The 27,378-nt window shown below is 40.5% G+C and overlaps 1 protein-coding gene across 1 annotated transcript in view; it reads right to left on the minus strand.

Moving 5' to 3' along the window:
- Nucleotides 1-27,378, minus strand: part of dusp8 (dual specificity phosphatase 8) — a 114,872-nt gene that overhangs the window by 73,552 nt on the left and 13,942 nt on the right. Inside the window, exon 2 of the mRNA XM_003214826.4 lies at nt 14,170-14,566. Within this exon, the coding sequence (XP_003214874.2) occupies nt 14,170-14,400 (231 nt within the window). The 5' untranslated portion in view covers nt 14,401-14,566. The remainder of the gene's footprint in view (nt 1-14,169; nt 14,567-27,378) is intronic.

A 27,378-nucleotide genomic window follows, 5' to 3' on the forward strand; every position in this document is an offset into this window, starting at 1 on the left:
AAAGAAAATTGCCTAATTAGCCAGATCCATTTCCTTTTTCTCTCAGCCCAAGCAAAAAGCATCCTCTGCAGATTCCATTGTGAATTAAGTGGTCCAATTGTGGCTGGTGGGTCCCAGGTCACTGGCACAATGAATTCATCTGAGTTTTAGTCTAAATTTTAAAAGTGTTATGCAATGTGCAAGATCTATTTGGAAGATTCAAAACTGCCCTGCTAACATGGAAGCCATCAGCTGCCACTGAGATAATCTCAAGGATGCTGCCTACAGTAACTGCATGAAAACCAAAATGCAAAGTTATAGTTTTTCCCATTATGAAAATGTGGGTGTTTCCCTGCTGAATTGTTGCCTTTCAGGTACCTAAGAAAAAGACCAAATTTCTTCTGGGATGAAGAACAGGGGTTCTTATACCACAAATGTCTGTCATTTATGACCTTATCACATTAGGCTGAGGATTCTCCCATATCATGACAAATCCATAGGGGTCCTGGCGGAATGGTAGGGCATGGAGAACCTGTCGCTCCACTCCCCACATCATGTGCCTTACTTTGACCCCCATCCCATGGGGAAAAGCGTCACTGCCCGGCTTTCCCCGGTTGCTCCCAAGGCAACACATGAAGCCTCTTGTGTTGCTGCAGTGGTGGCGTGAGCCACTTCCTCTTCTCTTTCACCATGGAGCCCGGCCAGAAGTTGGTGTGCATTGTAGGAAGGGCTCTGTAGTGAAAGCGGAGAACAAGTGGCATAAGGTGGGTAAATCCGCCCATCTGATGAGGTCATAAGAGGGAACCTTAACCACTGCTGCATGACAATCTGAATGTGCCAAATGTGAAAGACAGGAGTTCCAGCTTTGAGCAAGGCTTTCAAGATCTATTTAGCAACATGTGGATGGATCGGTCTGTTATGGATATTTTGTAACGAGAAGAGTAAAACAGTGGGGAGGGGGCTTAAACAAACCAAGAAGAATATGTGGGAAAAGAAGCAAGTTTTTTTTAAAAATTCAGTAACTTGAGTTACAGAATTTCTCCATGACCAAATCCATAAAAGCAGAGCAAAATCTCCTATCAGTAAAGCCAAACATTTTTTAAAACTCAGAGCCCAGCTCATGCTTGCTCTCATTTGAAAGGCTGTGACCCTAACCACACTTGCTTGGGCACATAAATCACTGAAACCAATGGGATTTCAACTTCCATATGAAATGCGATTTGAAGCATAACCTGGTATGCTGAGATAACAAGAATGGTCACCCCAGCAATTTTTAGTTTTGCAAAGATTCTCTATAGCGAAGTCTAAGCATATAAAGAATAAAAGTCTGGCAATCCACTTGCTTCTGCCACTTCAAGACTTAGATTAACCCAGAGGAGAAACAGAGGCATCCACCTATACTACTAGCTCTAGTTCCAATAAAAATGCATTTAACTGGCATAGCTCCAAGAGTTTCCACAACCACACATTTCACCATACATGTGTTGCTGCATCTAATCATGATAGATTAAGGATGATGATGATGATTATATTATTTATATCCTGCCCTCTCTCTCCATACAGAGACTTAAAGCGTCTCACAATTAAAATTGAAGTATACCAATCAGCCTGGACACTATACTACACTATACTATAGTCTTTGTTTTGGTTCATCGTAGCTGGTGTCTGTGATTACATCAAAGACAGGTGAATAGATACCATAACGTATTGCATATATGACACATGAACTTGTTTCTATCTGATTCTTACATATCCATTTCCCCAGATTACAAGCCTAAATAAAAGTATGTGTTTTTACGTTCTGCATCCACTACACTTTTTTAGATTATGATGACGACAACAGTGATAACAGCTATGACATTGACAACAACAACAAAACTACTGGATAAATGTGGTTTACTCAAAAGAGAGCAATTTTGAGGATCTCAGTCTGCCTCTATTTTTCTCTTTCCCAGCTTCAAATGCTGTCAGCAGGAAACCAGAAAGGAGGGAAAGAGCCTGTCAGGAAGAATAATGGGGCAGGACAATTGTGCCTATGATGTCACCCTTCCTGCCATCTGCTACTCAGCCGCAGCTCCACTCACCGCGGCTCCCTCCCCCATTAAAACAAAAAGTCTCCACATAATAACATGTGGGTGATTCACTCCACCACTGCCCTCCACATGCACACCTCCCTCCCAAGAGGATTTAAAGGAGCGTCATAGTGGCAAACGATGCTGAAACCTGCACCTTTAATGCAGCTGTCACAGCGATGGTTGTGACGTGGGATGGAGGGGAGGTGTTGAGCGCATCATGATTTAGACATGTCACAAAGAACTGCTGCATTTCTGAATTCTTCAGATTAAATATTTCAGTTTCATATACTGCCTGAATTAAATGGAGTAAGGTTCTACTATTCCTACCACAACACGAACAGCATGTTAACTCTGCAAAAAGCTGCAGACAGGGAGGGAACACAGGTAAATAAATGTAAGGGTACTCTTTCCCCAATACTGAGATAGCTGACTGTGGTGTCGTAGTTTGAGATTTGGACTGGAGATCAGGATTCAAATCCACACTCATCCATGGAAACTCACTGGGCAACCTTGGGCAAGTCATACTCTCTAAGACTCACTGGAAGACAAAGGCAATCCTATTGTGAAGAAATCGTGTTGAGAAAATCTTGTGAATGTTTCCTTGTGTCACAAATTACTAGAAGGCACACAAAAACAATAATCGATAGTACTTATAGACAGAAGCTAAGATGGGACTAGCTATTCCCAAGGACAATACCATGCTGGTGTTACACAAAAATGTGTTAATATGTACAAAATAGATACAAAAATCTTGTTACGCTTTCCCACTGATTAAACTTACTTACAAGGTACTTTAGTGTTGTTCACTATGCATTTACTACACAAACTGCTTGACAACATTTGATCCTCATTCAGCCTGCTACCCTCCCCTTATCAGGCAACTAAAATGTATGCACTGCCTCCAGCTATCCTTGCCCTTGGCTGTCCATGTGTTCAGCAGAGAGTCTGAAGAGAGGATGCTACTCCATTAGTATAGGTTCCCTAAATAATAATGTTGGTCTCCAGATATTGTTGACTTGGAATTCCCAGTGTCGCAACTCCCTCATCATTGGCTATGCTGCTGAGAAATGCGGTGCAACAAGATCAGGAGGGCCACAACACTGCATCATTCCCAACAAATTCCAAATCACAAAAGGAAGCCTGTGGTAGAGAGCAGTATGCCTTTCCATAACTCTTCATGCTCTTGGGAGCACCCTACTCTCACATGAAAGGGATATCCACTGTATGAGGGGATGGACATGTGATGAAGACATGAGAGTGGGGACTCACATTTTGTAATTGTGTAGGGACAAACATCCTCATTAAAAGTTCAAAGCAGATAATCTAGATTTTATATGGCAGTATAGATGGGGCCTGGGAGAGCAATGAAGACAGTTTGCAAGCCCAGAAAGTGTATGGTTAAGCTTGAGTGTGTGTGGTTTGAAACAGAAAAGTTACAGGAACCAGAGATTTAGTGACCTTGAATTTACAGCAGTCAGGATCCAGTCTTTATTATCTTTGTTCCTTTTGTATATTCCCATGACAAGCAGAAGCAGAATACAATTATGAAAACCAAGCAATATGCACATTTTCTAAGTTTACACAACTTACTTAGGTGGAAAAATTCAGCACTTTTTTGCAATTGAATTTTAGAAATCTTGAGACATTTCTCAGCCTTTGTTAAAGTAGTGAATGAACAGGATTTTACCACCTCGTAAATAATTTTATATCAGTTATATGGAGACGATACATACCGACCTCTCCATTATTGAATGGAGCATACTACGTCACATTTCTTTTTTTAGAATTCTCCCCAGCTTTTGGGGACTATCAAAAGGAATAGGCATTATCCATCACTTTCTATTAATGTCAATATTACATCATGATTTAGCTTCTGTCAGATATGCATCTGCTTGTTTTTAAAGTGGCAATAGTGTGAAAAGGGGAAGATGTATCAGTACTCCCAAATGACTCTGACCAAATTGGAAAATGCATATATTGCACTGCAGTTGTTATTTCCTAACTAGGTGTGAGGGCCAATGAAAGCATGACACTTGTCTAGACCTCGCCATGTCGCTCCTGGTCCAAATTACCACCATCCTTCACAGCTGCTATAGCTCAACAATATGATGATGGGAAAGAGGAGGTGGTGTAAGATAGAGAACTGTACATTTTCCTGGCATATTCAAAGTTACTATATACATCCACTCTAAGCATGCCCTGACAACCCTACTATAAGAAGGTAAGCCCTAGGGCTTTGAGATACCTCTGTTGTTCCCATGTTTGCCCAACAGCTGGTGAAGAATAACAAATACAAATGCTTGATATGGATAGAGGAAACCTTGCTCAATACCCTATTTGAGCAATAAAGTTCACTGGCTGGCATAAACAAGTCATGCCTCTTTCAGTCTACCGAATGATAGAGGTTCATTATGAAAGCAACATATACAGCACTACTCTGAGATTTTTGGAGTAACATGATAAACAAGACATGCAGCAGTCTTTATCTCTGCTCTTCTGGAATTGTCCTCTTCCCCAAAGGAACTCATTAAACAGCACCCAAAATCTCACGAGTAATTCTTCTCATGTCCTGTTTTAAAACATTCTTCTCTGTTCTGAACTTAGCAACGACCAATAACCGAATGCTGACAAAAACAAGAGAGCTAATGTGGTGTAATTGTGTGAATGTTGGACTGGGATACTGGGAGACCAGGATTTGAATGCCCATTCAGCCACTGAAGCCCACTGGATGACCTTGGGCAAGCCACATTCTCTCAGCTTCAAAGGAAGACAAGTGTAAACCCCCCTGAATAAATTCTATCAAGTAAATCTCATAATAGGTTTGCCTTAGGATAATAATTTGAAAACACACAACCACTACAACTACAAGAACACAAACAAGCAATAACAACATGCAAGCTTTCTTGTGCACAGCACTCTTGCTGAAGCTTCAGAGAGGTAGGAACTTGATAAAGGCATGTGCTTAAACCTTTCGACCTAAAATATAATACTTGCTTTGAAACTAGATCAAGTATAACACAGGGGTCTGGACTCTCGATGATATATTTATGTAGCTTCCTGAGGCGGTGGTATATCTATATAAATATCAATCTATAGATCTATTAACTTAGTAGGCATGTAAGAAAGAACAGTTTTTATATTACATAATTAATTTACTGAATTCATTGTCATAATATAGATGATGGTCAGAATCTTGCATGCATAGCTTTAGAAAAGATTAATAGCAATTTTATTTTATGTCTGTAATGGAATAAAAGTACAATTATACAGGACATGTAAGTTTGCTAAATTTGCATAATTTATTCTAGGTATGTAATTTAACTACAAATAAATAGGAAACTGTACTGTCTTATATCTTGAAGGCTTATCTCCTTGCAGAATTTCTGAAGAGTCTTTAACAGGTTGAGAGGCCCATGTTAATGAGACTTCCTCCTTACTAAACACAATCTTATTTCTTATAATATCATGAATTTCAGGACCAAATTCAGTGCTCAATATAAATTCAGAAATAAACTGCTCAATAATATCTTCTGGTCTTAGCAAATAATTCAGAAATGGTTCAAACACACCATCTTTACCTGGCACACAATAGGTTTCCAAATTTATCAAGAACTTCTGCTACATCTCTCTCAATGGCAAAGAAGAAAATCCCATACTGACTTTTGACACTATGGAAGGCATTCTCAAGTTCTGCACAGGGAATATATGACATTGCAGCAATAATAACATTGTATATCTTAATGTCTATGCTCAGATCTCTTTTGAAGACTAATGTAATTATCTATGATGCACTAATAAAAGACTTGTGCCAGTTTTGAGTGAGTATTTTCAAAATATGTTGTTCCTAATGAAAGCTATCTTGAAAATTTCCCCAAGTATTAGTGGATATTTTTCTCATGTTTTCTCCTTTAGTGTTTCATTTCTGTCAATTGTTAATTAAAGTCAGAAACTAGAGATTATGATGCCACAAAACAAAAAAAGGAAAACTATTATTTAAAAAATCATAATTTTTCTGTACATTTTTAAACCTTTTAATGAAACAAACAACATGAGCTATAGAGGCATTTCAAGAGAGCTCTGGAGAACAGATACAGGGCTAGAGATGTCATTCACCCAATTAGCAACTGTCTGAATGACTTCTAAGAAATAAGTAGCATCAACTTATAGGATTGGAGCTTTAGCATGAGACGTAGCATGGTTTAAATCCTTTCTCTGTCCTGAAATGCTAATTGGCTTTCAAACGTCATTGGATATCCCAATCTGATTATATTTAGATGTAGTCAACCTTTCAGTGGTACAAACTGCTTACTAGGTGAATGATGTGTGTTCTAGTTCGGCCCTTTACTATTTACGAATTTAGCACCAAAATATCATGATATATTGAAAACATTGACTACAAAAATGTGTTGGATAATGCAGAACGTTGGATAAGAGAGTGTTGGATAAGTGAGACTCTACTGTATTGAGTATTTTGAAATTTACTCTATGTGAACACTATGCTACATTTGTTCTAAAAAAAATTGTTAAGTCCTGTTGCTACTTACATTCACTTTGAGAAATACAATTTTATCATGGGATGATGATGATGATGATGATGATGATGATGATGATAATAATAATAATAATAATAATAATACTTTATTTCTAGATTGCACTGTCTTCCAGAAGGGACTCAGGGCAGACATTGTCTAACACATGTTACAAATGTGTCCATAAAAATAGTTGAGGCCTGCATCAATTTACAACTAGCAATTGGAGCAGGATTCAAAAAGTAGGCACTTAGACAACACAAAAATTAGACATGTATCATTTTTCAAAAGCTTGCAAACTCAGAATTGATTTCTTCATCAGGTAAACATAATTATAACATGTCTTTTCCAAGTAACCAGGTAACCTTTGTCCCTGCCAAGGCTGTTGTTCAGGTGCTAACTGTTGACAGACAACTTCAGGGTCCCTGGTCTCCTTTGCCATGGCTCTTTTACCTTTAACTTAGATCTGCTCTGGCTGGATAACCCTTCAAATAGAGGACAACTTGAAGGACAGCCAACCCTTCAGACTGAACAGGCGGACACCAGCTCATCCTAGGGAGGATTAATCTCCGAGGCAGGGGGACAGGTAGAGTCCCTTGTGGCTCCTTCCTTCTCTGACAAAGGACACAGACTGCTTCTGGCAGAACTGCAAGAGACGTTCTAAAATTGTCAGCCATGAATTTGGGGAGATGGATTTCTCATCTCTTCAGCTCCAGTTTCTTTCAATATTCTGCACATAGATAACCCAAAATTTGGCATCCCAATAGACAAGTTCTATAATCTTTGTGAAATATGCTAATGAGACAAATGTTTATGCATTATCTTATGTCACACATTATACTCCGTCTCTGCAAGTCAAGGAGGAAGGGAAAACATTTAAATGCTGCTCCCTGATGAGCAGTGAAAAATCCCACTCAGCCTCTTCCTTTAGGCTCTGAGAGTTCAAAAGACACATTCTCAAGCCTCTCTTAGCAGCCAGGAGACTGAGAAACTGTTTTGTGTTAGGTAACAATTAAACTGCAGTGCTCCAGTTCTCAGGGCTCTGAACTGCCAAATAGGTCCCAAAACCCCATGCCCAAAGAATCATGGAATACATAATGCTCTGCAGATGACATCAAGGCTGCCCTATCTGGGAGTAGCTTTACATCCATTTCTCATCCCCCAAGCAGTTACCACCAGGGGACCCATTTCTCCTTTTTTTTCCTGGAAATATTTGTATATTATTCTAGCTAGAGAAATCTTCCAGAATTTAAATAAGCTGTAGCCACTCCAGGGGTGATATCCCCCATGTCACCTAAAAGCAGATATGTCTCTTTGAGAATCTGAAAAATGAGAACACAGCATTATGCTCCATTCTTCCATGTGAACAGTGGATTAAAAATAGCCATTCTCTATAGCCCCTGCCTGAAGCATCAATACAAGGAATTATCCCCCCCCCCCCTGCACAGTTCCCACTTTACGCACACTCACACACACATACACACTCTTACTTCATCCAGGCAGGGGTGATGTCACTGCCAGCCAATTGCAATGAGCCCTGCGCATCTAGGCAAAAGGAGGGGGAAACGAGGGCTCCACAGATGGCTCCAGCTGGGCCTAGCATTTGATTAATCGCTTGAATTACCCTCCTTTGCTACAAAATAATAAAAATGGGGTGGAGGGGGCGAATGGGGGAGAAGCAATAGGAAAAAAAGCAATCCAGCTGCTGAGAGCTACCCGCAATGGAGGAAGATCTATTGTGGAAGGATGGCTGCTGAACTTGCGAAAGACTGTACCTGAGCCCTTTGGTGGAAGAGACAGAAAGGAGGCACTGTTAAAAGAACAAGGCTCTTATATCAAGAGAGGAAAGATTGCTTTCTTGGTCTTCTCTTGCCTACCTTCCTTCTTTGACACGGCAAAACAGCTAACTGCACTTCCAGAGTCTTAGTTGTGGATCTTTACATACTCCTGGACTACAACCCCAGAATCTTTTATCACTGATCATACTGTCTGGGGATTATTGGAGTTCGACAACCCAACTAGTGGGACTGAGCAGACCACACCACTGTTTGTCTATGAAGAGCTTGTGGACATTCTCCAAGAAATGTGTCCGTTTTTACTATACCCTCAACTGTTAATTGCTATCTTTGTGGAAAGAGCAGGGAGCTTCCCTCTGGTTGTGCTCAGGTGTATTTGGCGTAGTCTGAACTGTGGACTATACAGGAGAACTGTCATAAGAGTACTTGCCTTTTACACAAAAGTTATATTTTAGCCTGTACAGCACAGGGGTGGGCTGGTGGAGTGGAAAATGCTAAAGAGACTATAAGTAGAGACTGACATCTGGACTCTGGAAAGAAGGTCTGATCAAATAAAGCAGTACATCAGATACATCACTTTGAATTTCCAAAAAGATAGGGAGTATGTATAGCCAAGGTCTTCTGTTTCAATGCTGGCAAGCAAGCCCACTCTTCACATCAAAAGAACACTCAGGCCACCTTTTGATCACTCGCTGCCCTCTGTACATGGAAAGGATCAATAAGGGTGGGCCTTCAGTATCACATCCCTGTCCTCCCTTCCCCAGCACACAATTTGCTCTACATGAAATTATTTTCATTGACATAAATCCTACTTCAAAGGATTATCCCTGTTAACCCATGGCTCTTGAGGACAGATTATGCATCAGGAAATGAGTTCAGAGAAGCAAGGAACTAGGGAGGATGAATTATTGGAAGCACTGCCTGTATACAAACACAGTGAGGTACCTCTACCGTAAGCTTAGAGCCTATGCTGGAGGTAGCATGGCTATTGGTGAAAATCTCCCACATCAGACTGCCTTTGCTGAAGAACTAGATTAAATATACCAATCACCCTAACACAGTGAGAAGAAGCTGCAGGGCAACCACTAATAGAAAACAAGATAAAAGATTATACATTTCTTCAAGAAAGAACCATTTGAGGATGAATCCTGAATTTTTATAATATATTTGAGGGAAAGCTGCTTTCAAAGCACTAGGGATGGATAAATTACGAGGAATCAGATGGTCTATCAATAGATCTATTTCAAGCAATAGACAAAATTCATCTCAATTCTAACAAAAACCCTACAAAAATAAGGAAAATAAAACAAAGTCCCACAAATGTCCCTCACCAGGGAAAAAAGATACCACGGATTATAGTAATCACCAGACCACCACATAATTCTCCCATTGGAGCAAAGTGACAGTCAAGATTTAATAACAAATACTTTTACCATGTAGTCCAGGCATGGCCAAACTTTGGTCCTCCAGGTGTTGGACTTCAACTCTCACAATTCCTAACAGCTGGTAAGCTGGCTAGGATTTCTGGAAGTTGAAGTCCAAAACACCTGGAGGGCCAAAGTTTGTCTATTCCTGATGTAGACAGTAAGAAATGCCAGACATTCAAGCCAGGTCCAGAAAAGGAAGAGGCACTAGAGATCATATTCAGAATATATGCTAATGAATCACACAAAAATGAGCTCTTTATAGATTATAGTAAAGTCTTTGATTGTGTAGATAATGAAAAACCATGGATTGCTCAAAGGAAATGGTTGTGTCCCAATATTTCATACTTCTGATGCTGTAGCCTGTACTCTGGACAAGAAGCCACCACCAAGACACAATATGGAGAAACAGAATGACTTCCAAATGACAAGGAGATATTTATATGCAGATCATTATCATATGGAAAGCAGTACTCTGAGGAAGGAAGTGTGAAAATTGGGGAAAGCAATATTTATTTATTTATTTATTTCGTTTCAAAAGCATTGCATAACAAAATACATTTAAAAAATGATGGGGGGAAAAGGAAATCATAAGCACCTAAATAGTTTTAGACCAAAAGCGGGCAACAGCAACCGCATTGTCTGTAGCTTTAAGCAACTCCTCCTCTGTACATGAGGCAGGACATTGTGGGCAAGCATACATATGCGGGGTTGTTTGTTCTGCTCCACAGTCACCCAAGGTGGAGGATTCCTCCAGGTAGTGCCACCTTGCCAAGTTGTCTTTAGATCTGCCCACTCCGCTTCTGAGTCTGTTCAGGGACTTCCAAGTTGCCCATTCTTGGTTTGCCCCTGGAGGAGGATCCTCATGTGGGGCCATCCAGTTAGAATTGCCTGGTTTAGCTGCCCAGAGGGACACTCTTGCTGCTGCTGGGGAACATCAAGAGGAGTGGTGGTTCTCATGAAGCCCTTCCTTGATTTGAGTCTGGTGGGAGGAGGCTGATAGTCATGCAGTGGGTGGCTTTCACAATGTTCAACCTTTTTTCTCTCACAGTTAGCAGCAACTTCCTGTCGCACGTCAGGAGGGGCAATGCCAGCTAACTTGTAGAGTTTATCAGCAGGTGTAGGTTTAAGGCATCCTGTGATTATTCGGCATGTTTTGTTTAGTGCTATGTCCACCTGCTTTGCATGGGCAGACTTGTGCCAGATAGGACAGGCGTACTCAGCAGTTGAGAAAGACAAGGCCAGGGCTGATGTTCTTATTATTTGTGGGTCTGCACCCCATTCGCAGCCAGTCAGTTTCCGCAGGATGTTGTTGCGTGCAGCTACTTTGTGCTTGGTGTTCATGCAGTGTTTCCTATATGTTAGTGTTTGATCTAAGGTGATACCAAGATATTTAGGATGGAAACAGTGTTCGAGCTCTTGGCCTTCCCAAGTAACTTTCAGTTTCCTGTTGGCTTCGCGGTTACGTAGGTGGAAAACACACACTTGTGTCTTGGCAGGGTTAGGCTTCAGGTGGTTTTCTTTGTAGTAGCTGGAGAGATCTTTCAAGGCATTAGTGAGTTGGTTTTCAACTGTTTCAAAATCTTTCGCTTGTGTTGTAAGGCCAAGGTCATCAGCATATATAAAGCTCTTTGTGAGTGGTGGTTGTGGCTGATCGGTTGTGGCTGATCGGAACCCGCGATCGTGGCCTGCAAGGACCTTTGCTGCAGTCTGGCCCCCTGGAAAAGGCCAGACTGGCAAGCTGAGCTGCGCAGGAGGCGGGGCCAGCCCTGGCCCCGCCCCCCATGCCCTGGCCCCGCCTCTCACGCAGCATGAGAGGCGGGACCAGGGCGACCTGCGTGGGAGGCGGGGCCAACCCTGGCCCCGCCTCCCACGCAGCTCACCCTGGCCCCGCCTCTCACGCTGCGTGAGAGGTGGGGCCAGGGCGCAGGAGGCGGGGCCCGCAGGCGGGGCGCAGGAGGCGGGGGGGGTCGCAATTTCCCCTCCCCGCTTTATATAAAAAAATATGTCCGGCCGGCCCTGGTGATATGGTAGACTTTATGCAGCATTTTTCTATGTTGCACCGTGTCATAGGCTGCCGTAAGGTCCACAAAAACTGTTCCCGTAATGCAGCCTTTCTCATAGCCTTCCTCGATATGCTCAGTCAGATGAAGAATTCGACCTGTGCAGTTTTTCCCTGGTCTGAAACCTGTTTGTTGTGCAATAAGCTTAGGTTCAATGACAGGTCCTAATCGATTTAATAGCATCCTCTCATAGACTTTATATAGATGACATAAGAGGGAGATTGGTCGATAGTTCCTGGCATTGGAGGCATCTTTACCAGGTTTTAAAATGGCAATGATCTTAGTTTTCCTCCATGCTCTGGGAATTTGTTTGTGTGCCAAGCATTGATTGTAGAATTTCAAAAGCCAGTTTTCAGCTTTGGGGCCCAAGTGTTTGATTTGCTCCATCATCAGGTCATCTAGGCCAGGTGCTTTACCAGTTTTACATCGCTTGATGGCTTCTCTGAGTTTTTTCAGGTTTAGAGGAGAAGACAGCTGGTGGGTTTCAAGTTCTGGCACCCTGTTGCTTTCATCTTTATTCTGCTGCATTTGGTTTTCCCATTCTGAATTAGCTGGTGAGCTATCTGGTCTGGTGTCACGTTTGCGTGTCCATGGTTGACCAGAGGGTCACTATCCAGGCGTCTCAGCAACTGCCAGGCTTTTCGGCTACTCTTGGACATGTCAAGGTTCTCAAGCAGCTCTATCCAACAGTCTTTCTTAGCATTAGCTAGTTTTTGTAGATAGTTTTTGGCCTGCTGCTATAGTCCCATCACTGTATGGATTCTCTTGAAATAGTCTGAGATATTCCTGTAGCTGATTTAGCAATTCTTTGTTTAGGTAGGTAGCTTGTGCGGCAGCCTCTAGGGATTGAGAGCCTTGAGGATCTTTTCACAGCTTCTATAAACAGGTCATAATTTTCTATAGAAGGTTCTATATCAGAAATAGCAGCTTCCAAGGTCTCTGTAAACTTTGTCCAGTTAGCTTTATTGAAGGGGATACAGAAAGAGCCTCCTCGAAGATTGAGTAAATTCAGTCGGGCGTCCCCTGGGCAACGTTTCTTGTAAGCGGCCAATCTTTCCACCCCCAAAGCATTGGATGAATGGATGAATACCAAAGCAATATTAACAATATAAGATATGCAGATGGCACTATATTAATGTTAATCTAAATATACGTTGTCCACTGGATCGCCATCACACAGTTATATGTTGTCATTGTCAAATAATTTGAATGAATTTAATGAAACAAAGCTTTCCCTATTGAAATATATAGATCTTTCTCCTCTCTTTTTAACATGTGACTTAATGGTTTTAAATATTTTTAAATACTGTAGCTGCTGTTTAAATAAAAAATAAAACATGCCAAAATAAAAACAAAGATGTTTCTCCATTTTTTTATTTTGAGGTGCAGCAGTGGTAAAGACCCATTTATTAATCGGATAGCTTCCAAAAAGATTTTTAAAATGTTTAAAAGAAGCAGCACTACTCTTGGTCTGAATTGGCTTTATTTGACCTCAGTAATGTTCCCACATTGCCAAATCTGACTTGTGATATGGCCTTATAACTCACTTACATAACTACAGATTGCATGGGAACTTCAGGGAAACTATTCCCAGGAACAAGATAAATGAGGAATTATAAAGTTAAAGTAACAGAGAAGAAGTGAAATATGGGCAATGTAGGGAACAAAAGAAGAACTTTTGCCTAAGCCAAGGTTTTGGGGGAAATTATCTGAGAACTGTAAAAGCAGTATTTTATACCCACCCCTTTCTACTGCAAAGCAGGAAACATTTGCTTTACCCCTAAATCACAGTGAATATTACACAGCTCACATTAGCACTACTTCACCTTCCTCTAATGAAACCATGATTTGTTTTACAGACAAAAGTACACATTATGTGCAACACCAGAATCCTTACTGCAGTGGTTACTTTTACATCACAGAACTCCTATAGCTGCAATCTATCTGAAACAAAACAGTATTAGAAGCCTTCCACACTACCATACTGACATGTTTTTTCTATGAAGGTGGAAAGTAGGAATGAAAAATCAGCAGATAAAGAGGAAAATTGAAGGAACAAAAAAGTCACAATTTGGGCAGGCCTTTCTTCAGTAGCTGTATTTGGAAAAGAAAAGGAACCATTTAGGATAATGATGTTCCAACTTTGTTACTGCTGCTTTATACATATCAGGGGTGGACCTCTATAATCCCTGAATATAGAATGTCATTGTGGAATGGGAATTAGGAGCTACAAATATTTAATAAGCAGGAGACTTGAGTCACAGCAGGGAATGGAGGGTTACCAAGGCGCTATGTTTAAGTACCTTTATATTGGAGGCTGGCTGGATGAGCTCTGTGATGGATACCTTGTCTTTCTGAAGCCTCCTCTTGACCAGCTTGGAGCAGCAGATGTTGACAGAGTTAAGGACATGCCAGGAGTTGTACTCCACAAAGGAGCGACTGTCAATGACCAACATGCCTTCAGCCCCACTCCTCAAGAGGCCGGCAAGCTTCTTGGGATCCATCACTTTGTGTGGAAGTCTGTCCCCAGCCATTGTAGATTTGTCCTTCTTGGGAGAAGGGAGGGGACGCTCAGGGTAGGAGGAGCCAGCTGAATTCTCCCAGAGGTAAAGGGAAGGGGGGAAGGGGAAGAGGCAGCTTGAAAACAGCCAAATTTTGCCACGCTGCTAAGGCCCTGCATAGGAAGTCATTGTGCCAAACCTGTTGGGAAATACAGAGACAGAGAGAGAAAGAAAAGAGAAAGAAAGGAAGAAAAGGTAGTCAGATGCTGCAAGTTCAAGGTAGCACTGATTTACTCTATTCCAGTTTAGGGTCTAGCAAAATAAACAATCAGGACCTTGGAAGAAAGCCCCAACATACACAGAATGGCTTAAAGGAGAACCAATAAATTTGGAACTGCAATCTAGGGACCTCCAGCTGTTGATCTACAATTTCTGACCAGGACAATGAATGATGAAAAATGATGGGAGCTGTATTCTAACATCTGGAGGACTAAATATCTCCAACCTAATGGATCACTTATCTAAATAAGAAAGCTAGTGGTTTGAGCATTGGTCTATGACTCAAGAGCCCAGGGTTCAAATCCCCATTTAGTCATGGAAGCCCACTGGATGATCTTGGACAAGTGACACACTCTGTTGATAGGTTTGTCTCATGGTTACCCAAAGTTGGAAAGAACCTGAAGGCACACCTCCACCATCACTACCACAATATACAAAAAACAAACAAACAAGGACTGTAAAAGCAGAGACCAGATTAAAGAATTGAACACTTTTCCTCTTGATGACTGGCTTCATTTCTACTTCGCACAACTGCAGCAACACATTATTTGTCGCTTCTCTATTTCTTACACTATGTTATAAAGCAGGGAGCTTTTCAAACTGTGTTTTCCTTTAAAATCAGCAACTATGGACCAAACTCCCATTAGGGCAGAGGGTGTCAGCATGGCATTGGTACCTCATGCCGCTGGCCCTGGCTCTTTTTACAGCCCTTGATCCCTCTGGACTCCCCCACTGGCCCTTTTTCTATCCCCCCCCTCGCACTCTCCAGGAAGTCTCCAGGAGAGGCAATTAACCTTTCAAATAGTTACTGTTTAACATCCAAATACTTGTTAAACATGCACAGTTTAACATCATAGGTACCTGTGTTTCAAATTTAGGAGTGGACTTCCAGCCACTTCCTTCCCTCCAACCTATTTTTGGAAATGCATGAAGAGGGGTTCACAGGCAGAACTTTGCTGCCCCCCCCCCCCCATCACTACCAGTTAAGTTTCATTTTTCCATTCCCTCTTTAGGATAATATGTCCAAGTCAAATGCTCAGTTCAATCAGGGTAAGAATGAAATTCCAAAGAACTGGGTGGTGTGTGATTTCAAATAATCTCAAAATCTTCTGCAAAATATAGAGGTTCCTCAGTAAACATGTCAACATTTCAACTCCTCAGAAGTTAACACTCAGAAGAACATTGATATCATATATACATGCATCTATTATGACATAAAAACCGAGAACATTTTGCACTTGAAGAAATCAACATTTGTGTTCTTGTTTCGCTATATGCTTTGTTTGGATAATCAAATATCAGCTTATTAAGTAAGGATCTGTATGAGTAGCTCATACAGGTAGCTCTTTGTTCTGTTTTGATACAAAAAGCAGAACAAGTCACAAAGATGGATTCATAGTTCCCTAATACATATGAATTGGAACTATGGTTAATAGACTTTAAGCAAAAAAAAGACGAAATTCCACGAGGTCTAATTTTTAATTCAGTCAGCACGGAAAGCTCCACTTTGAACCTCCATACTTCTTTGTTTCTTGAGTTAGACTCAGACGGAGTATGCCATGTTACCATCTTTTCGTGCTAGTACTAATTTATATAACTTGAAAGCTCACTACCAGCTCTTAATATCTGAACTCTTTTCTAAGGTCTGTTTCAGATAAAGATATAGATTCTTTTATAGGATTACCATAGTTACTAACTAAGACTCTTAACAGTAGAATCCTGCTCAGAGACTTATTCCAAAGCAAATGAAAGAACACTCCCACCTTGGACTTAAGTTCCCAACAAACTCAATTAGACTTAAATCACATAAGGAACCATGTTATGTTACATTTTTCCCATTATCTACCGACTGTAGATGTTTGTATCAAGATCTGTATATATCTCTTGAATCTGCAGTACTGGAGAAAAAACAGTAATCCTTAGATAAACAAGGGGACACCAGGGCCCCATCTACATTGCCATATACCGTAATGCAGTTTAAAGCTGCATTGTATGGATAGTGTAGAATCATAAGGCAGTTCAACTGCATTACTGTATTTGAATCTACATTGACCACATAATGCAAATTCAAGCTGAAGAAACCACTGCAAAAACTACACAGTGGACCTTTGGTATCCTTTGGGATTTGATTTCAGGGGGGCCCCATGGATATCAAAATCTGTGGATGTTCAGGTCTCATTATATACAATATAGTAAAATGGTGTTCCGTATATAAAATCAATTTATGGGGTTTTTTTGGAGGGGGAGATATTTTCAAACTATGGATGGTTGAATCTATGGATATAGAATCCACTGATACGGAGGGCCGACTGTATTAGAAGCTACAGTCATGCCTTCTAATATTTTCTTTGCCCATTCCTCCACCTCAGTGACATGCATTATTTATTTATTTGTACATCAGATGAAAGATGCCAATTATAGCAGCAGCTCCTTTGGCAGTTGGCTAGCCAACTCCTTTGCACAAGAGCAACTCTTTGCGGTCTCTCTCTTTTTGTGCTCCTGTATTAGATTCAATTTTTGGCACTTCAGGGCAGGTTTTTAAATTTTAAAAAACCCTCTAATTAGTAGTGGTCTGAACAAGAAAGACATAGGCTCCTGCTACAGTTATGACACACTTCATTATGCGCTTTCCGCCTCACTAAGGATCCCCTGCTGTACCTGAGCAGCAGAACTGAAGGTAATCAGAAAAGGTGCAAATTAATTGGTTTTTTCCCTCCCGCCCCCCATTCCTCACCTATTTCAACCCATCTCTTTCTCTTGGGGTGGAATAAAACCTAGTGGCACGTTTCTCTTCCTTTCTCCCAATTCCAACTGAGAGGACTATTAATCGAAACAGAGAGACAAAGGAGACCCAATAAAAAGACAGAGATAGCACAGGCAAAGGGATAAGAATGAGTCTGGGAATGAGATGAAGGACTGATCAAACAGATGTGGCCAGGGGTTGAATGAAATATCAAGAGAAGTTCAGTCCTTCCATTCTCAAGATTATGGTGATAAGAGAGCATCCTGGCTTTTAGAAACATAATTGAACAGGGTTTAGTGATTTTAAAAAAATCATTTTATCCGACATAAAGAAAATGATGTTTTGGGAAGGCCTGTATGTGTTAACCATAATGAAGAAAATATATTTCAGTATATGAGGAGTATTATTAAAACTTAGCAACAAGGTCAATCTGTATACCACTCTATCTGTACTCATTCATCATTATACCTATTCATCATTATTGAATAGGGTTGATACAGAAGGGATTTTGCTCACCAAAAGTGTTTTTCTATTGTTCTTATATTCATGTTTGTATTTATCTGTTTGTTTACTGCAGGTTTGGTGAACGTTTTCTGAAATAATAGATTACGGGGCAGGGAGGGTGCAGCTTGCCAAGCCTCTCGGCTTTCCTCTTGTCCCCATTCCTCTCCCCCCAAATGTTCCCACAATAAAGAATCACTCCCTTAGAAAAGTTGGGGGACATGAAACGGCTTCCTGACTCTCATACATAAGGAAACTAACAATGTTTTGGAGCGGAGGAAGAACAGATACTGTCTACAGACTCTCTAGGGTAGCCCAATCCCAACACAAAGGAACCACGCACAAGAGGAAACAAAGCACTAAAAGAAACAAGAATTGTGAAATCAAGAGGAATGGAAACTGTGATTTCAAACAGGCAAGAACACATACACCCACATCCACAGCCATCACAGTAAAAAATATTGTTATTTACTCAGTTATAAGTTAGCCTCATCTATAACTTGAGGGCAGGTTTAAAGGAGAAGAAGCCCCCGGTTAAACCGCTGAGCTGCTGAATTTGCTGAACAAAAGGTCGGCAGTTCGAATCTGAGGAGTGGAGTGAGCTCCCGCTGTTAGCCCCAGCTTCTGCCAATCTAGCATTTTGAAAACATGCAAATGTGAATAGATCAAAAGGTACTGCTCCAGTGGAAAGGTAATGGCGCTCCGTGTAGTCATGCTGGCTACATGACCTTGGAGGTGTCTACGAACAATGTTGGCTCTTCAGCTTAGAAATAGAGATGAGCACCAACCTCCAGAGTTGGACACAACTAGACTTAATGTCAGGGGAAAACCTTTAGCTTTACCTTTACCTTAGAGGGGAAAGTATAGATTTTGATATGATCCATGGATAAGGGAAACCACCTGGCTCATTTCAGAGGGACAACTGCCATATTCTGCCAAGGGCTTTTGTCACTTCACTCAGAAAAGAGGATGTTTTATTTCCTTTGATAGACATTAATGTATAGAAATAACATCAAAAAATGAGGGTGGCTCTACACTTTAGACTTAATGCGGTTTGACACCACTTTAACTGCCATGGAATCCTGGGAGTGCTGCTCCTCTTAGATTCTCCTGGGGTAGACTCAGCACTCGCCTTTCGACATTCTACTTAGACAAAGGGATAGTTCCTTTGTCAATAACTAGGAAGGTTCTGTCCTTACATTGAGTGGTGGAAGAAGCTGACCCAGGCTTTTGGGGTCATTCTTTCACTAACATTTCTAGATTTAGTTGTGAGTATGTAGATTTTTAAAAATGAAAATGCTGAAGACTACTTTTGTGTAACACTTTCAATAAGGCCAACCCAGCAGTCACAAAATACTGTGCAAGCATTTGGAATCTTATTTATTTACCTACTTAATTTATATTCTACCTTTCTCCCACCAAGGCTTGCTGAGACAATGAAACAAGCCAACTGTAGCATCCCTGCCCATTTTTAACAATTAAAAAATCCAGCTTTTTAAAGAATTTCTGACTTGCACCAAGCAATATGCCTCTCATCCCCTATGTTACAGGAATTCAATATACTTGCAGTTACTCCTATCTGCTACGAAGGGAGAGTTGTCATGTACCTACAAAGCCACAGTAGATGATTAATGAGCCCTGTTCAGAATGCTAGGTCACAAATTAGTTAAGAACAATGAGGAAAATCACTGGCTGAAATACATAATTTTGTTTCCTCCTCAGTTACAGGACAGGGCTGCAACAGCATTACTTCCCCTTTTATTTTATAATAGAACAATCTCAGGGGAAATACTTGACATTTTCCCCTTTCCCTTTAGATGAAATCGTAAAAATAACGTCATCAAATTTCTTGGAAACAAGCTGGATAAAAGCACTGATATGACCTGACCCTGACATAACTGGGTTTAAAATGATTAGTTCATCCTAAAATGCTTGGATATCTCAAAGAATTTACTAGTTTCACACTCTGTAAAATAAAAATATTAATTAACTCTCTAAAGTGGTTGTTTTCTAATCACTTGAGGAAGGAAACTGGCTCTGTTGTAATGCTTAGTTCTGATTAGGATCCTCTCCAATGGTTTCAGAAGTTATGCTGGGCTCATTTGAAAGCATCTCTTTGTATAAACATTTGGATCTATGTGAACTGAATAGCTGGATGTATTACATAACTCTGCAAAAATTGTGGAGATAAACACATTACAGCCAGAAGATACAGCTCATAGTCAGGTGCATAAAGTATAAACAGTCACTAGTTCACACAAAGCAATCTTTGCGTTGGAGATTGGGAGCTGATAAAACTGACCTGTCCATAAATCACACTACAAAATTATAGCACTAGGATTCCACTGACTGCATCATATGAAATTCTGGGTTTTGAGCTTAGAGATAAACTAGAGCTCTCTTGCTGGAATTTCAAAGTACCTTTCACAAACTGCAAAACCTAAGATGGGATTAAATCACTTAAAGTGAAATCATAGTACTACAATTATGTGGTATAGGTGGATAAATTTAAAGATCGGGGCATGGCATATTATTCTTTCAATTCACTGCCAGCCAGTCATTAACTCTTAAAGGATGGGAAAGGAATCTACACTAGGTTTCAGGAACAGAGCTTCCTCTCTCTTTTTAATCAATTTATCAAAGCCAGCGTAATCTGCTTGAGTGCCTCTGAAGAACAGTATCATAATCCGTTAATTCCACCTCTCTCTTGAATGGCTGTAATGAGGAGATGGGCAATGGGTTAACCTGAATGAAAATAATGGAGAAGATGCCATGCCACCGCCAGGACAAACTTGGGGCAGCTTAGCATAGCTATTAGGGCAACTAAGGGCTATCTGAGGACAACATGGAGCTCCCATGGTGAACTAGGGGAGGGAGGGAGATGGTAGACAGAGCCATGCTAAGCAGAATTAAACTCTGAGAAGGTGGAAACTCATTATCACCTGTCCAAAGCTACACAGCCGCTATCAACATCAGTTGCTGTGGGTGACCAATTCCATGTGGGATCTCTCTAGAAAGAGAATCCACACCAGATCTTACTGCATGTAGAATAATGTCTGAGGAATCTCTATGTTCTCCTCCTAAGTGCTGGGATGATTTTTACCTCAGCTCTTTCTATCTGAGGGAAGAAACAAGGTAAAATTCTCACTAACTCTCCTCAAAAGCAAACTGAAAGAAGCAAAATCTTCTCCATTGAAACAGGGGTTTGGGAAGGTAGAAATATTATGTAGTAATTTTCATGTAAGTGGACAGGGGCAGGTATAGACTTGCTGCATCCTTACACTTTTAGAGATGATATATAGTAGAAGGAAATGTTGCTTTTCTTATCTTGACTAGCTTGTATTATATTGCAACTTGATAGAATAACAGAAGGGCCTAATCTAAGTCCTAGAAATTCCCTAATAATTGGGTGTGAGGAACAATTTGAAACTCAGCACTGGCAATTGGAAAGGGTTGAAAAACCCTCTCCTTACTTATCTTTTCCATTCCATGTGGTTTTTAAAACACACACGCACATACATAGAGGGAAAGTTATATCTGGTCTCATATACCCATGAGAATTAAAACTCTACTTCAACTTTATTTATCAATTTACATTCCACCTTCTCCAAGGTGACCTATCTATATAAATAAAAATGTTATGTCCGTCAGTGAGGGACATCATATCTCCCAAAGTACTCCACTGATTGCTTTGAAATTTGAGCACAACATAGCATTCGAACTGCTGTGTGTTTTAAGCCTACTCTCATAAACCTGACTTTCCTGAGACAAGTAAAATAATACACCTGAGCAATGGCCAATCAGTCTCCTCCTTCCTTAGCTACTGTCCTAACAAATAGCTCCTCCCCTTAGTAACGGCACAAGCAGTGTTCAACCTTTAGCGATGGGGCTGCAAAGGAAGGATAGGCCTGGCTCCTTGCCACTCACGAGGAGTCATGCGAGGCCGAGGCTCTGAGGCCTACCCATGGAAAGGGTGCCAGGAATGACTTCAGAAACTGCAAGCAGCAAGTTTATTACTCAGGGGACAACCAGATGTTTTACCATCCTGTGGGAAGCTTCTGTGGAAGGTCCAGGTTGGGAGAAATAACTCTTTTCTGATACAGGCAAGTGTGGATGTTCCATTTGGCCAACTTGATTAGCATTACATAGCCTTGCTGCTTCAAACTCTGGCTACTTCCTGCCTAGGGGAATCCTTTGTTGGGAGGTGTTAGTTGGCCCTGATTGTTTCATGTCTGGTATTCCACTGATTTCTGAGTGGTGTTCTTTATTTACTGCAATAAATGTTGCAATTGGCCAACTTGATGAGCATAGAATAGCCTTGCTGCTTCTGGTACGAGAGAATTGGCCATCAACAAGGATGTTGCCCAGAGGACACCCACATGTTTTACCATCCTGTGGGAGGCTTCTCTTCATGGATTTTCCAATGTGTAAGGTCCAGGGTGGGAGAAAGAACTCTTTTCTGAGTTTTTCTCATTGAACTCTTTTTTGAGGTTTTTCCCCTTTAGATTGGGCCACAGCAATGCGTGGCCAGGTACATCTAATAGTATTTTTAAAAAACAAGATAAAGTTTGGGAGACTGCTAGGTGAAGTTTATGCACATATGCATATGAAGTTTGCTTCACATTGTATCAGGCTAGTATTTCTCTATGAAGCCTATTTGTCCATCTGATCTACCCTTGAATACCAATGACTCACAATAGTTTCAGCTAAGCATCTTTCTCATCATTTCTAACCTGATCCTTTTGGCTGGAGATGCCAGGGGGTGAAAACCTCATGTGCAAAGCAAACCATATCCCTATACTTTGTATTCCAGTATTTCAACCAGCAATAATCCTTGTAGCTGTTGCACAGTTGCTTGATGGAAAGACATTACCAAGAGCCTGATAATTTCTGATGCCTGAAGTCAATACTGGTGATACCAGAACAAGCTTTTCTCCTTTAAGTGGTCTCTTTATTTAAAGAAGTGCTATTCAATAATGCATTTCAATTTTTTGTAAACAGGTGGGCCAAAGTAGACACTACTAAAGCAATAGATGTACAGAATTGATTTGTAGTTGTTTTAGTGAAGCCCTAAATTTTGGTGAATTCGGAATTTAAAGTGCAGTATGGGAAGAGATAGGATTTGTTTGTTTCCTTTAGTCATAGGACTAAACAACTTTGGGGAAAAGAGAGTGATACGTACCTTGTTGGTCTAAAACACTGGTACAAGTTTGCATTAGAGGATTCTGTACCTACTTCCACTTTCCATGGGAAGGATGAGAAGAAAGGAAAATGAAGACTCAAGACATCATTATATAGTAATCGGTATTCAGACTGGTTGTTGGGTAGATTATAATTGGATACATCTTGAACAGGTCCACAAAAAAGCTACAAATGGCTAGTACAATGTCTCTGTTACTGTTTTCTGCAGTGCTCTTCTACACCTGTCTTCCTGCCTTAGTTAGAAAAGTGCCTAATGGACACTGCAGGTATGGTTAATTATTCTGTGAAATGACTTTTAAAATAGCTTTGCTACTTATAAAACTGGTAATATTTTACTGGATTTTTAGTGTAGGAAATTAAACATTTTGCTGTGCTGCTGAACAGTACAGGTTCTTTCACCATATGGAGAGTACAAGTGGATTCTTGTATTTTCTACATACTCCTTTTACTTTTTGGCTGGCCACTCAGGGGCCAGATTTGGCCCAAGAGGTTCCAGCTGAATTAGCCTAGAGCAGGGATGGGGTTGAGGGATAGGACTGACCATCCAGTGAGTATTGGAGGACTGCCCCCAAATTCTGGTTCATTTTCCGTATTTTTTAAAATGTCTCTTCTTAGAATAAGACTAAGGAAGGCTGTAAGTGGGAGAAATATACGTATAGATGTGGGAGCCCACAAAAGCCTCATAAATGACACATTTTCCCCAGCCCTACAGAATCTTCTTCTATAACAGGGATGGGAATCATGCAGCTGCCCAAATGTTGTCCCTGTATTCCTAATTATTGGCTGTGCCACTTAGAGATGATGGGAGTTGCAATCCAACAGCATGTAGGGGGTTGCATGCTTTCTAATCCTATTATATAACCACAGTTTGTATACAGTCTTTCCATTATTTGCATCTCTGTGTGTATTTTTTTAATAAAGCGAGGTGTCCTGGTACAGCAATTAAAGGGTGAAATCACAACAGTGATGGCAAGCCTCCTGAAGAATAAAATAGATCAGGACAGGAGTTGACAGAAAGTAATTCTTGGTTCAGCCTTCAGGAATGGCAGTTTATTATCTCCAGGAAGGATTACCAGAGCAAGCAACTGTCAGCTTAGAACCTGAAATGCTGGCAGGATGGCTTAAGCTATGCAGCTATGTACACTCTTATTAAGATGTAAATTCTGGCACTGCAGCTGAAATCCCTCCATCTACCCCTTCTTCTTCTTCTTTCAAATGCTTAAGTGCTTAGCAAGCTATATTCTTACCACCCACTCTGTGCCATACGAGGAATCCCAAAATCACAGGGCCATTACTGAATTATTCGTATTTTTGCTCTAGCAGCAACCAAGGACATGACTCTTATTAACAACATTGCTACACGTTTCTACAGCAACTGCGAAGGATGCCAGGCAACAACCATACCTCAGAGCGCATACAGACATTAAACTGGGATTCTCACTCTCAGCCTGCAGGTACAACCTGATTCTCAAGTCTCCTCTTGGTTTGGACTTTCCACAAACTGAATGCTTGCTTGGTACAGGGGAGGATGTTTCCGTTAGAGATGGCAGCCCTGTTAAGGTGACACCGCTTTAGACTGGTGAGATGAGCCTCATTTATTTTGGCCAAAAATGCCTTCCTGTAATTAGTTTCAAGAGCCTCTGATGGCACAGCAGGTTAAACCACTGAGCTGCTGAACTTGCTGACTGAAAGGTCGGCGGTTCAAATCCGGGGAGCGGGGTGAGCTCCTGCTGTTAGGCCCAGCTTCTGCCAACCTAGCAGTTTGAAAACTTGCAAATGTGAGTAGATCACTTTGGCAGGAAGGTAACAGCGCTCCATGCAGTCATGCTGGCCACATGACCTTGGAAGTGTCTATGGAAAACGCTGGCTCTTTGGCTTAGAAATGGAGATGAGCACCAACCGCCATAGTCGGAAACGACTAGACTTAATGTCAAAGGAAAACCTTTACCTTTACCTAGTCAGTTTTGAAAAGTGGTCTTTATCTACTCTATTGGTTGGAATTTCTCTCTCCTCCCCCCTCCCCCAATATTTATTTCTACAATCTTGTTCTGCTCCTTCCTTTAAAGGCAAAACCAATGTTTAAAACAGATACAATTGCAAAAAAACAATGTATGCATAAAAATCATGGCTGATGACTGTTTAACTGACACAGAATTTATTTTTTCTCATGGCATATGCTGCCTACACTTAGCTTAACTGTTACCCATTAAACTAATACTTCTTAAGCTGTCTGATGTGAGAGATGGATTCCCCCGGCCTCCAATATGTCAGAGACTGGTACCATATTTGTGCCCATTTACTACAACTTGCTTCTTTTTTCTGAAAACTCTCCTGGGAGCAAGAGTGTTGGGCTATGGGTCACCACTGGTCCAACCACCACCACTTTGAGTAGCACTACTTTAAGCCACATAAAACTTCTCTCTCTCACTCACACACATCTTAAATTCACATGGAATAAAGTTTCTCAATCTGAACCTAATTACTCCCATCTAAGCTGGGTCCCGAAATCTAGCTAGCCTAATTTATTAGCCAATGCACTACAATCAAGAAATGGGAGTATGCCTGGAAACTACGTTGGGATAGTTGGGATTTTTTAATCCTCGGTGATCCTATTCTGAAAAGGTTAGCTGTATTAGTCTGTTAGAGCAAGATCAACCAAGAATCCTATGGCATCTGAAGATCTTAACAAATTTATGACAACATGAACTTTCAAGAACTGTAACTTCACGAGATTATAGAGTGTTATTCTGAATTGTAGGCATATAAAGAGATACAATGTGGATAGGGAGTTCAGAAGGAAATTAAATGCATGTAAAGCTTTAAAGCTTTTTTGTTCCCTTCAGACTTTATTCTCTACCATTCTGTCTTCAATCATGCTTACTGTATATAATTCTAACATTAACATGTTCATAAAATTAATATTCAGGCATCAGATGAGGCAGGATGCGGTCCACAGAAGCTCATGCCTTTAGGTTTCAAAATGCCCTGTTCATCATGGCTTCTGGTAATTTTACCAGCTTTTAATAAAGATATAGTAGTTCATTTGGTCATACGTTCAGTCATTAAAAACCCATTTCAGGTTGCAAGAATCACAAGTACAGTAGAGTCTCACTTATCCAACATAAACGGGCCGGCAGAATGTTGGATAAGCAAATATGTTGGATAATAAGGAGGCATTAAGGAAAAACCTATTAAACATCAAATTAGGTTATGATTTTACAAATGAAGCACCAAAACATCATGTTAGACAACAAATTTGGCAGAAAAAGTAGTTCAATACACAATAATGCTATGTAGTAATTACTGTATTTATGAATTTAGCACCAAAATATCATGATATATTGAAAACATTGACTACAAAAATGCGTTGGATAATCCAGAACGTTGGATAAGCGAGACTCTACTGTATTCTAAAGCTATGCCTCTTTTCAGTTTTATGTTTAACACTTAGAGGAACACATTTTATGTAACACTATGCCTGACTACATATGTTTTGTAAGTGCAATGATTTGTCTGATAGATGACTGTACAAAAGGAAATATTGCTATACATAAAGAAATATTTAAAACAAAGCATCTTTAGCTTTAGATCACTGCATGGAGAGCAAAACGGTAATTGTCATCAGTTAGCTCCTTGAGCGCACTATGGTCTCGAATATAACTAGGTTCACAATTCAATAATTGATTTAATATCTCTGCTATAAAAAGAGAGAACAAATATGGTTTAGGCCCCTTATTTATTTTCTATTTTTCTAAACTTGCAACTCTATATAGGTGATTCTCCCTTCTAAGACAGAGGGATGTAGCTATGTCCTCACTTGGTACAATTCCAAATCCTCTACAATCAAGGATTAAAGATAAACTGAATGTAACACAATTGCTGGAAACTTCCACCTGTACAAGTAGTGCATGATGCCTAGGACCATATATAGAGTTTAGACTTGCAATTTACCACCACCTCCTAGTGTTTGCTGCTTGCTTGTTTCTCAAAATAAAATCTGTTTCTAGCCTGCTGTTTTTGAGAACCCAAAGACCTCTGAAGCCCATTACATCCTCATGACTTTTCATAACATCCTTATGACTTCTTACTGATGAAGATCTAAACCTATTTTAAAACTATAACTGCTTCAGCGTGCAGTGAAAATTCACCTGATTAATGTTTCTTGAACCCACAAAATGTTCATCATAGAAAAGTTATAACCTGAAACCATGGGATGTCTTTAAAATGTCTTCATGAGGAACAATCACTACTATTCAGAAGATGCTCAAGCATGCTCTTGTGAAGAC

Source organism: Anolis carolinensis, chromosome 1, assembly GCF_035594765.1.
Source record: "Anolis carolinensis isolate JA03-04 chromosome 1, rAnoCar3.1.pri, whole genome shotgun sequence".
Classification (NCBI taxonomy): Eukaryota; Metazoa; Chordata; class Lepidosauria; order Squamata; family Dactyloidae; genus Anolis; species Anolis carolinensis.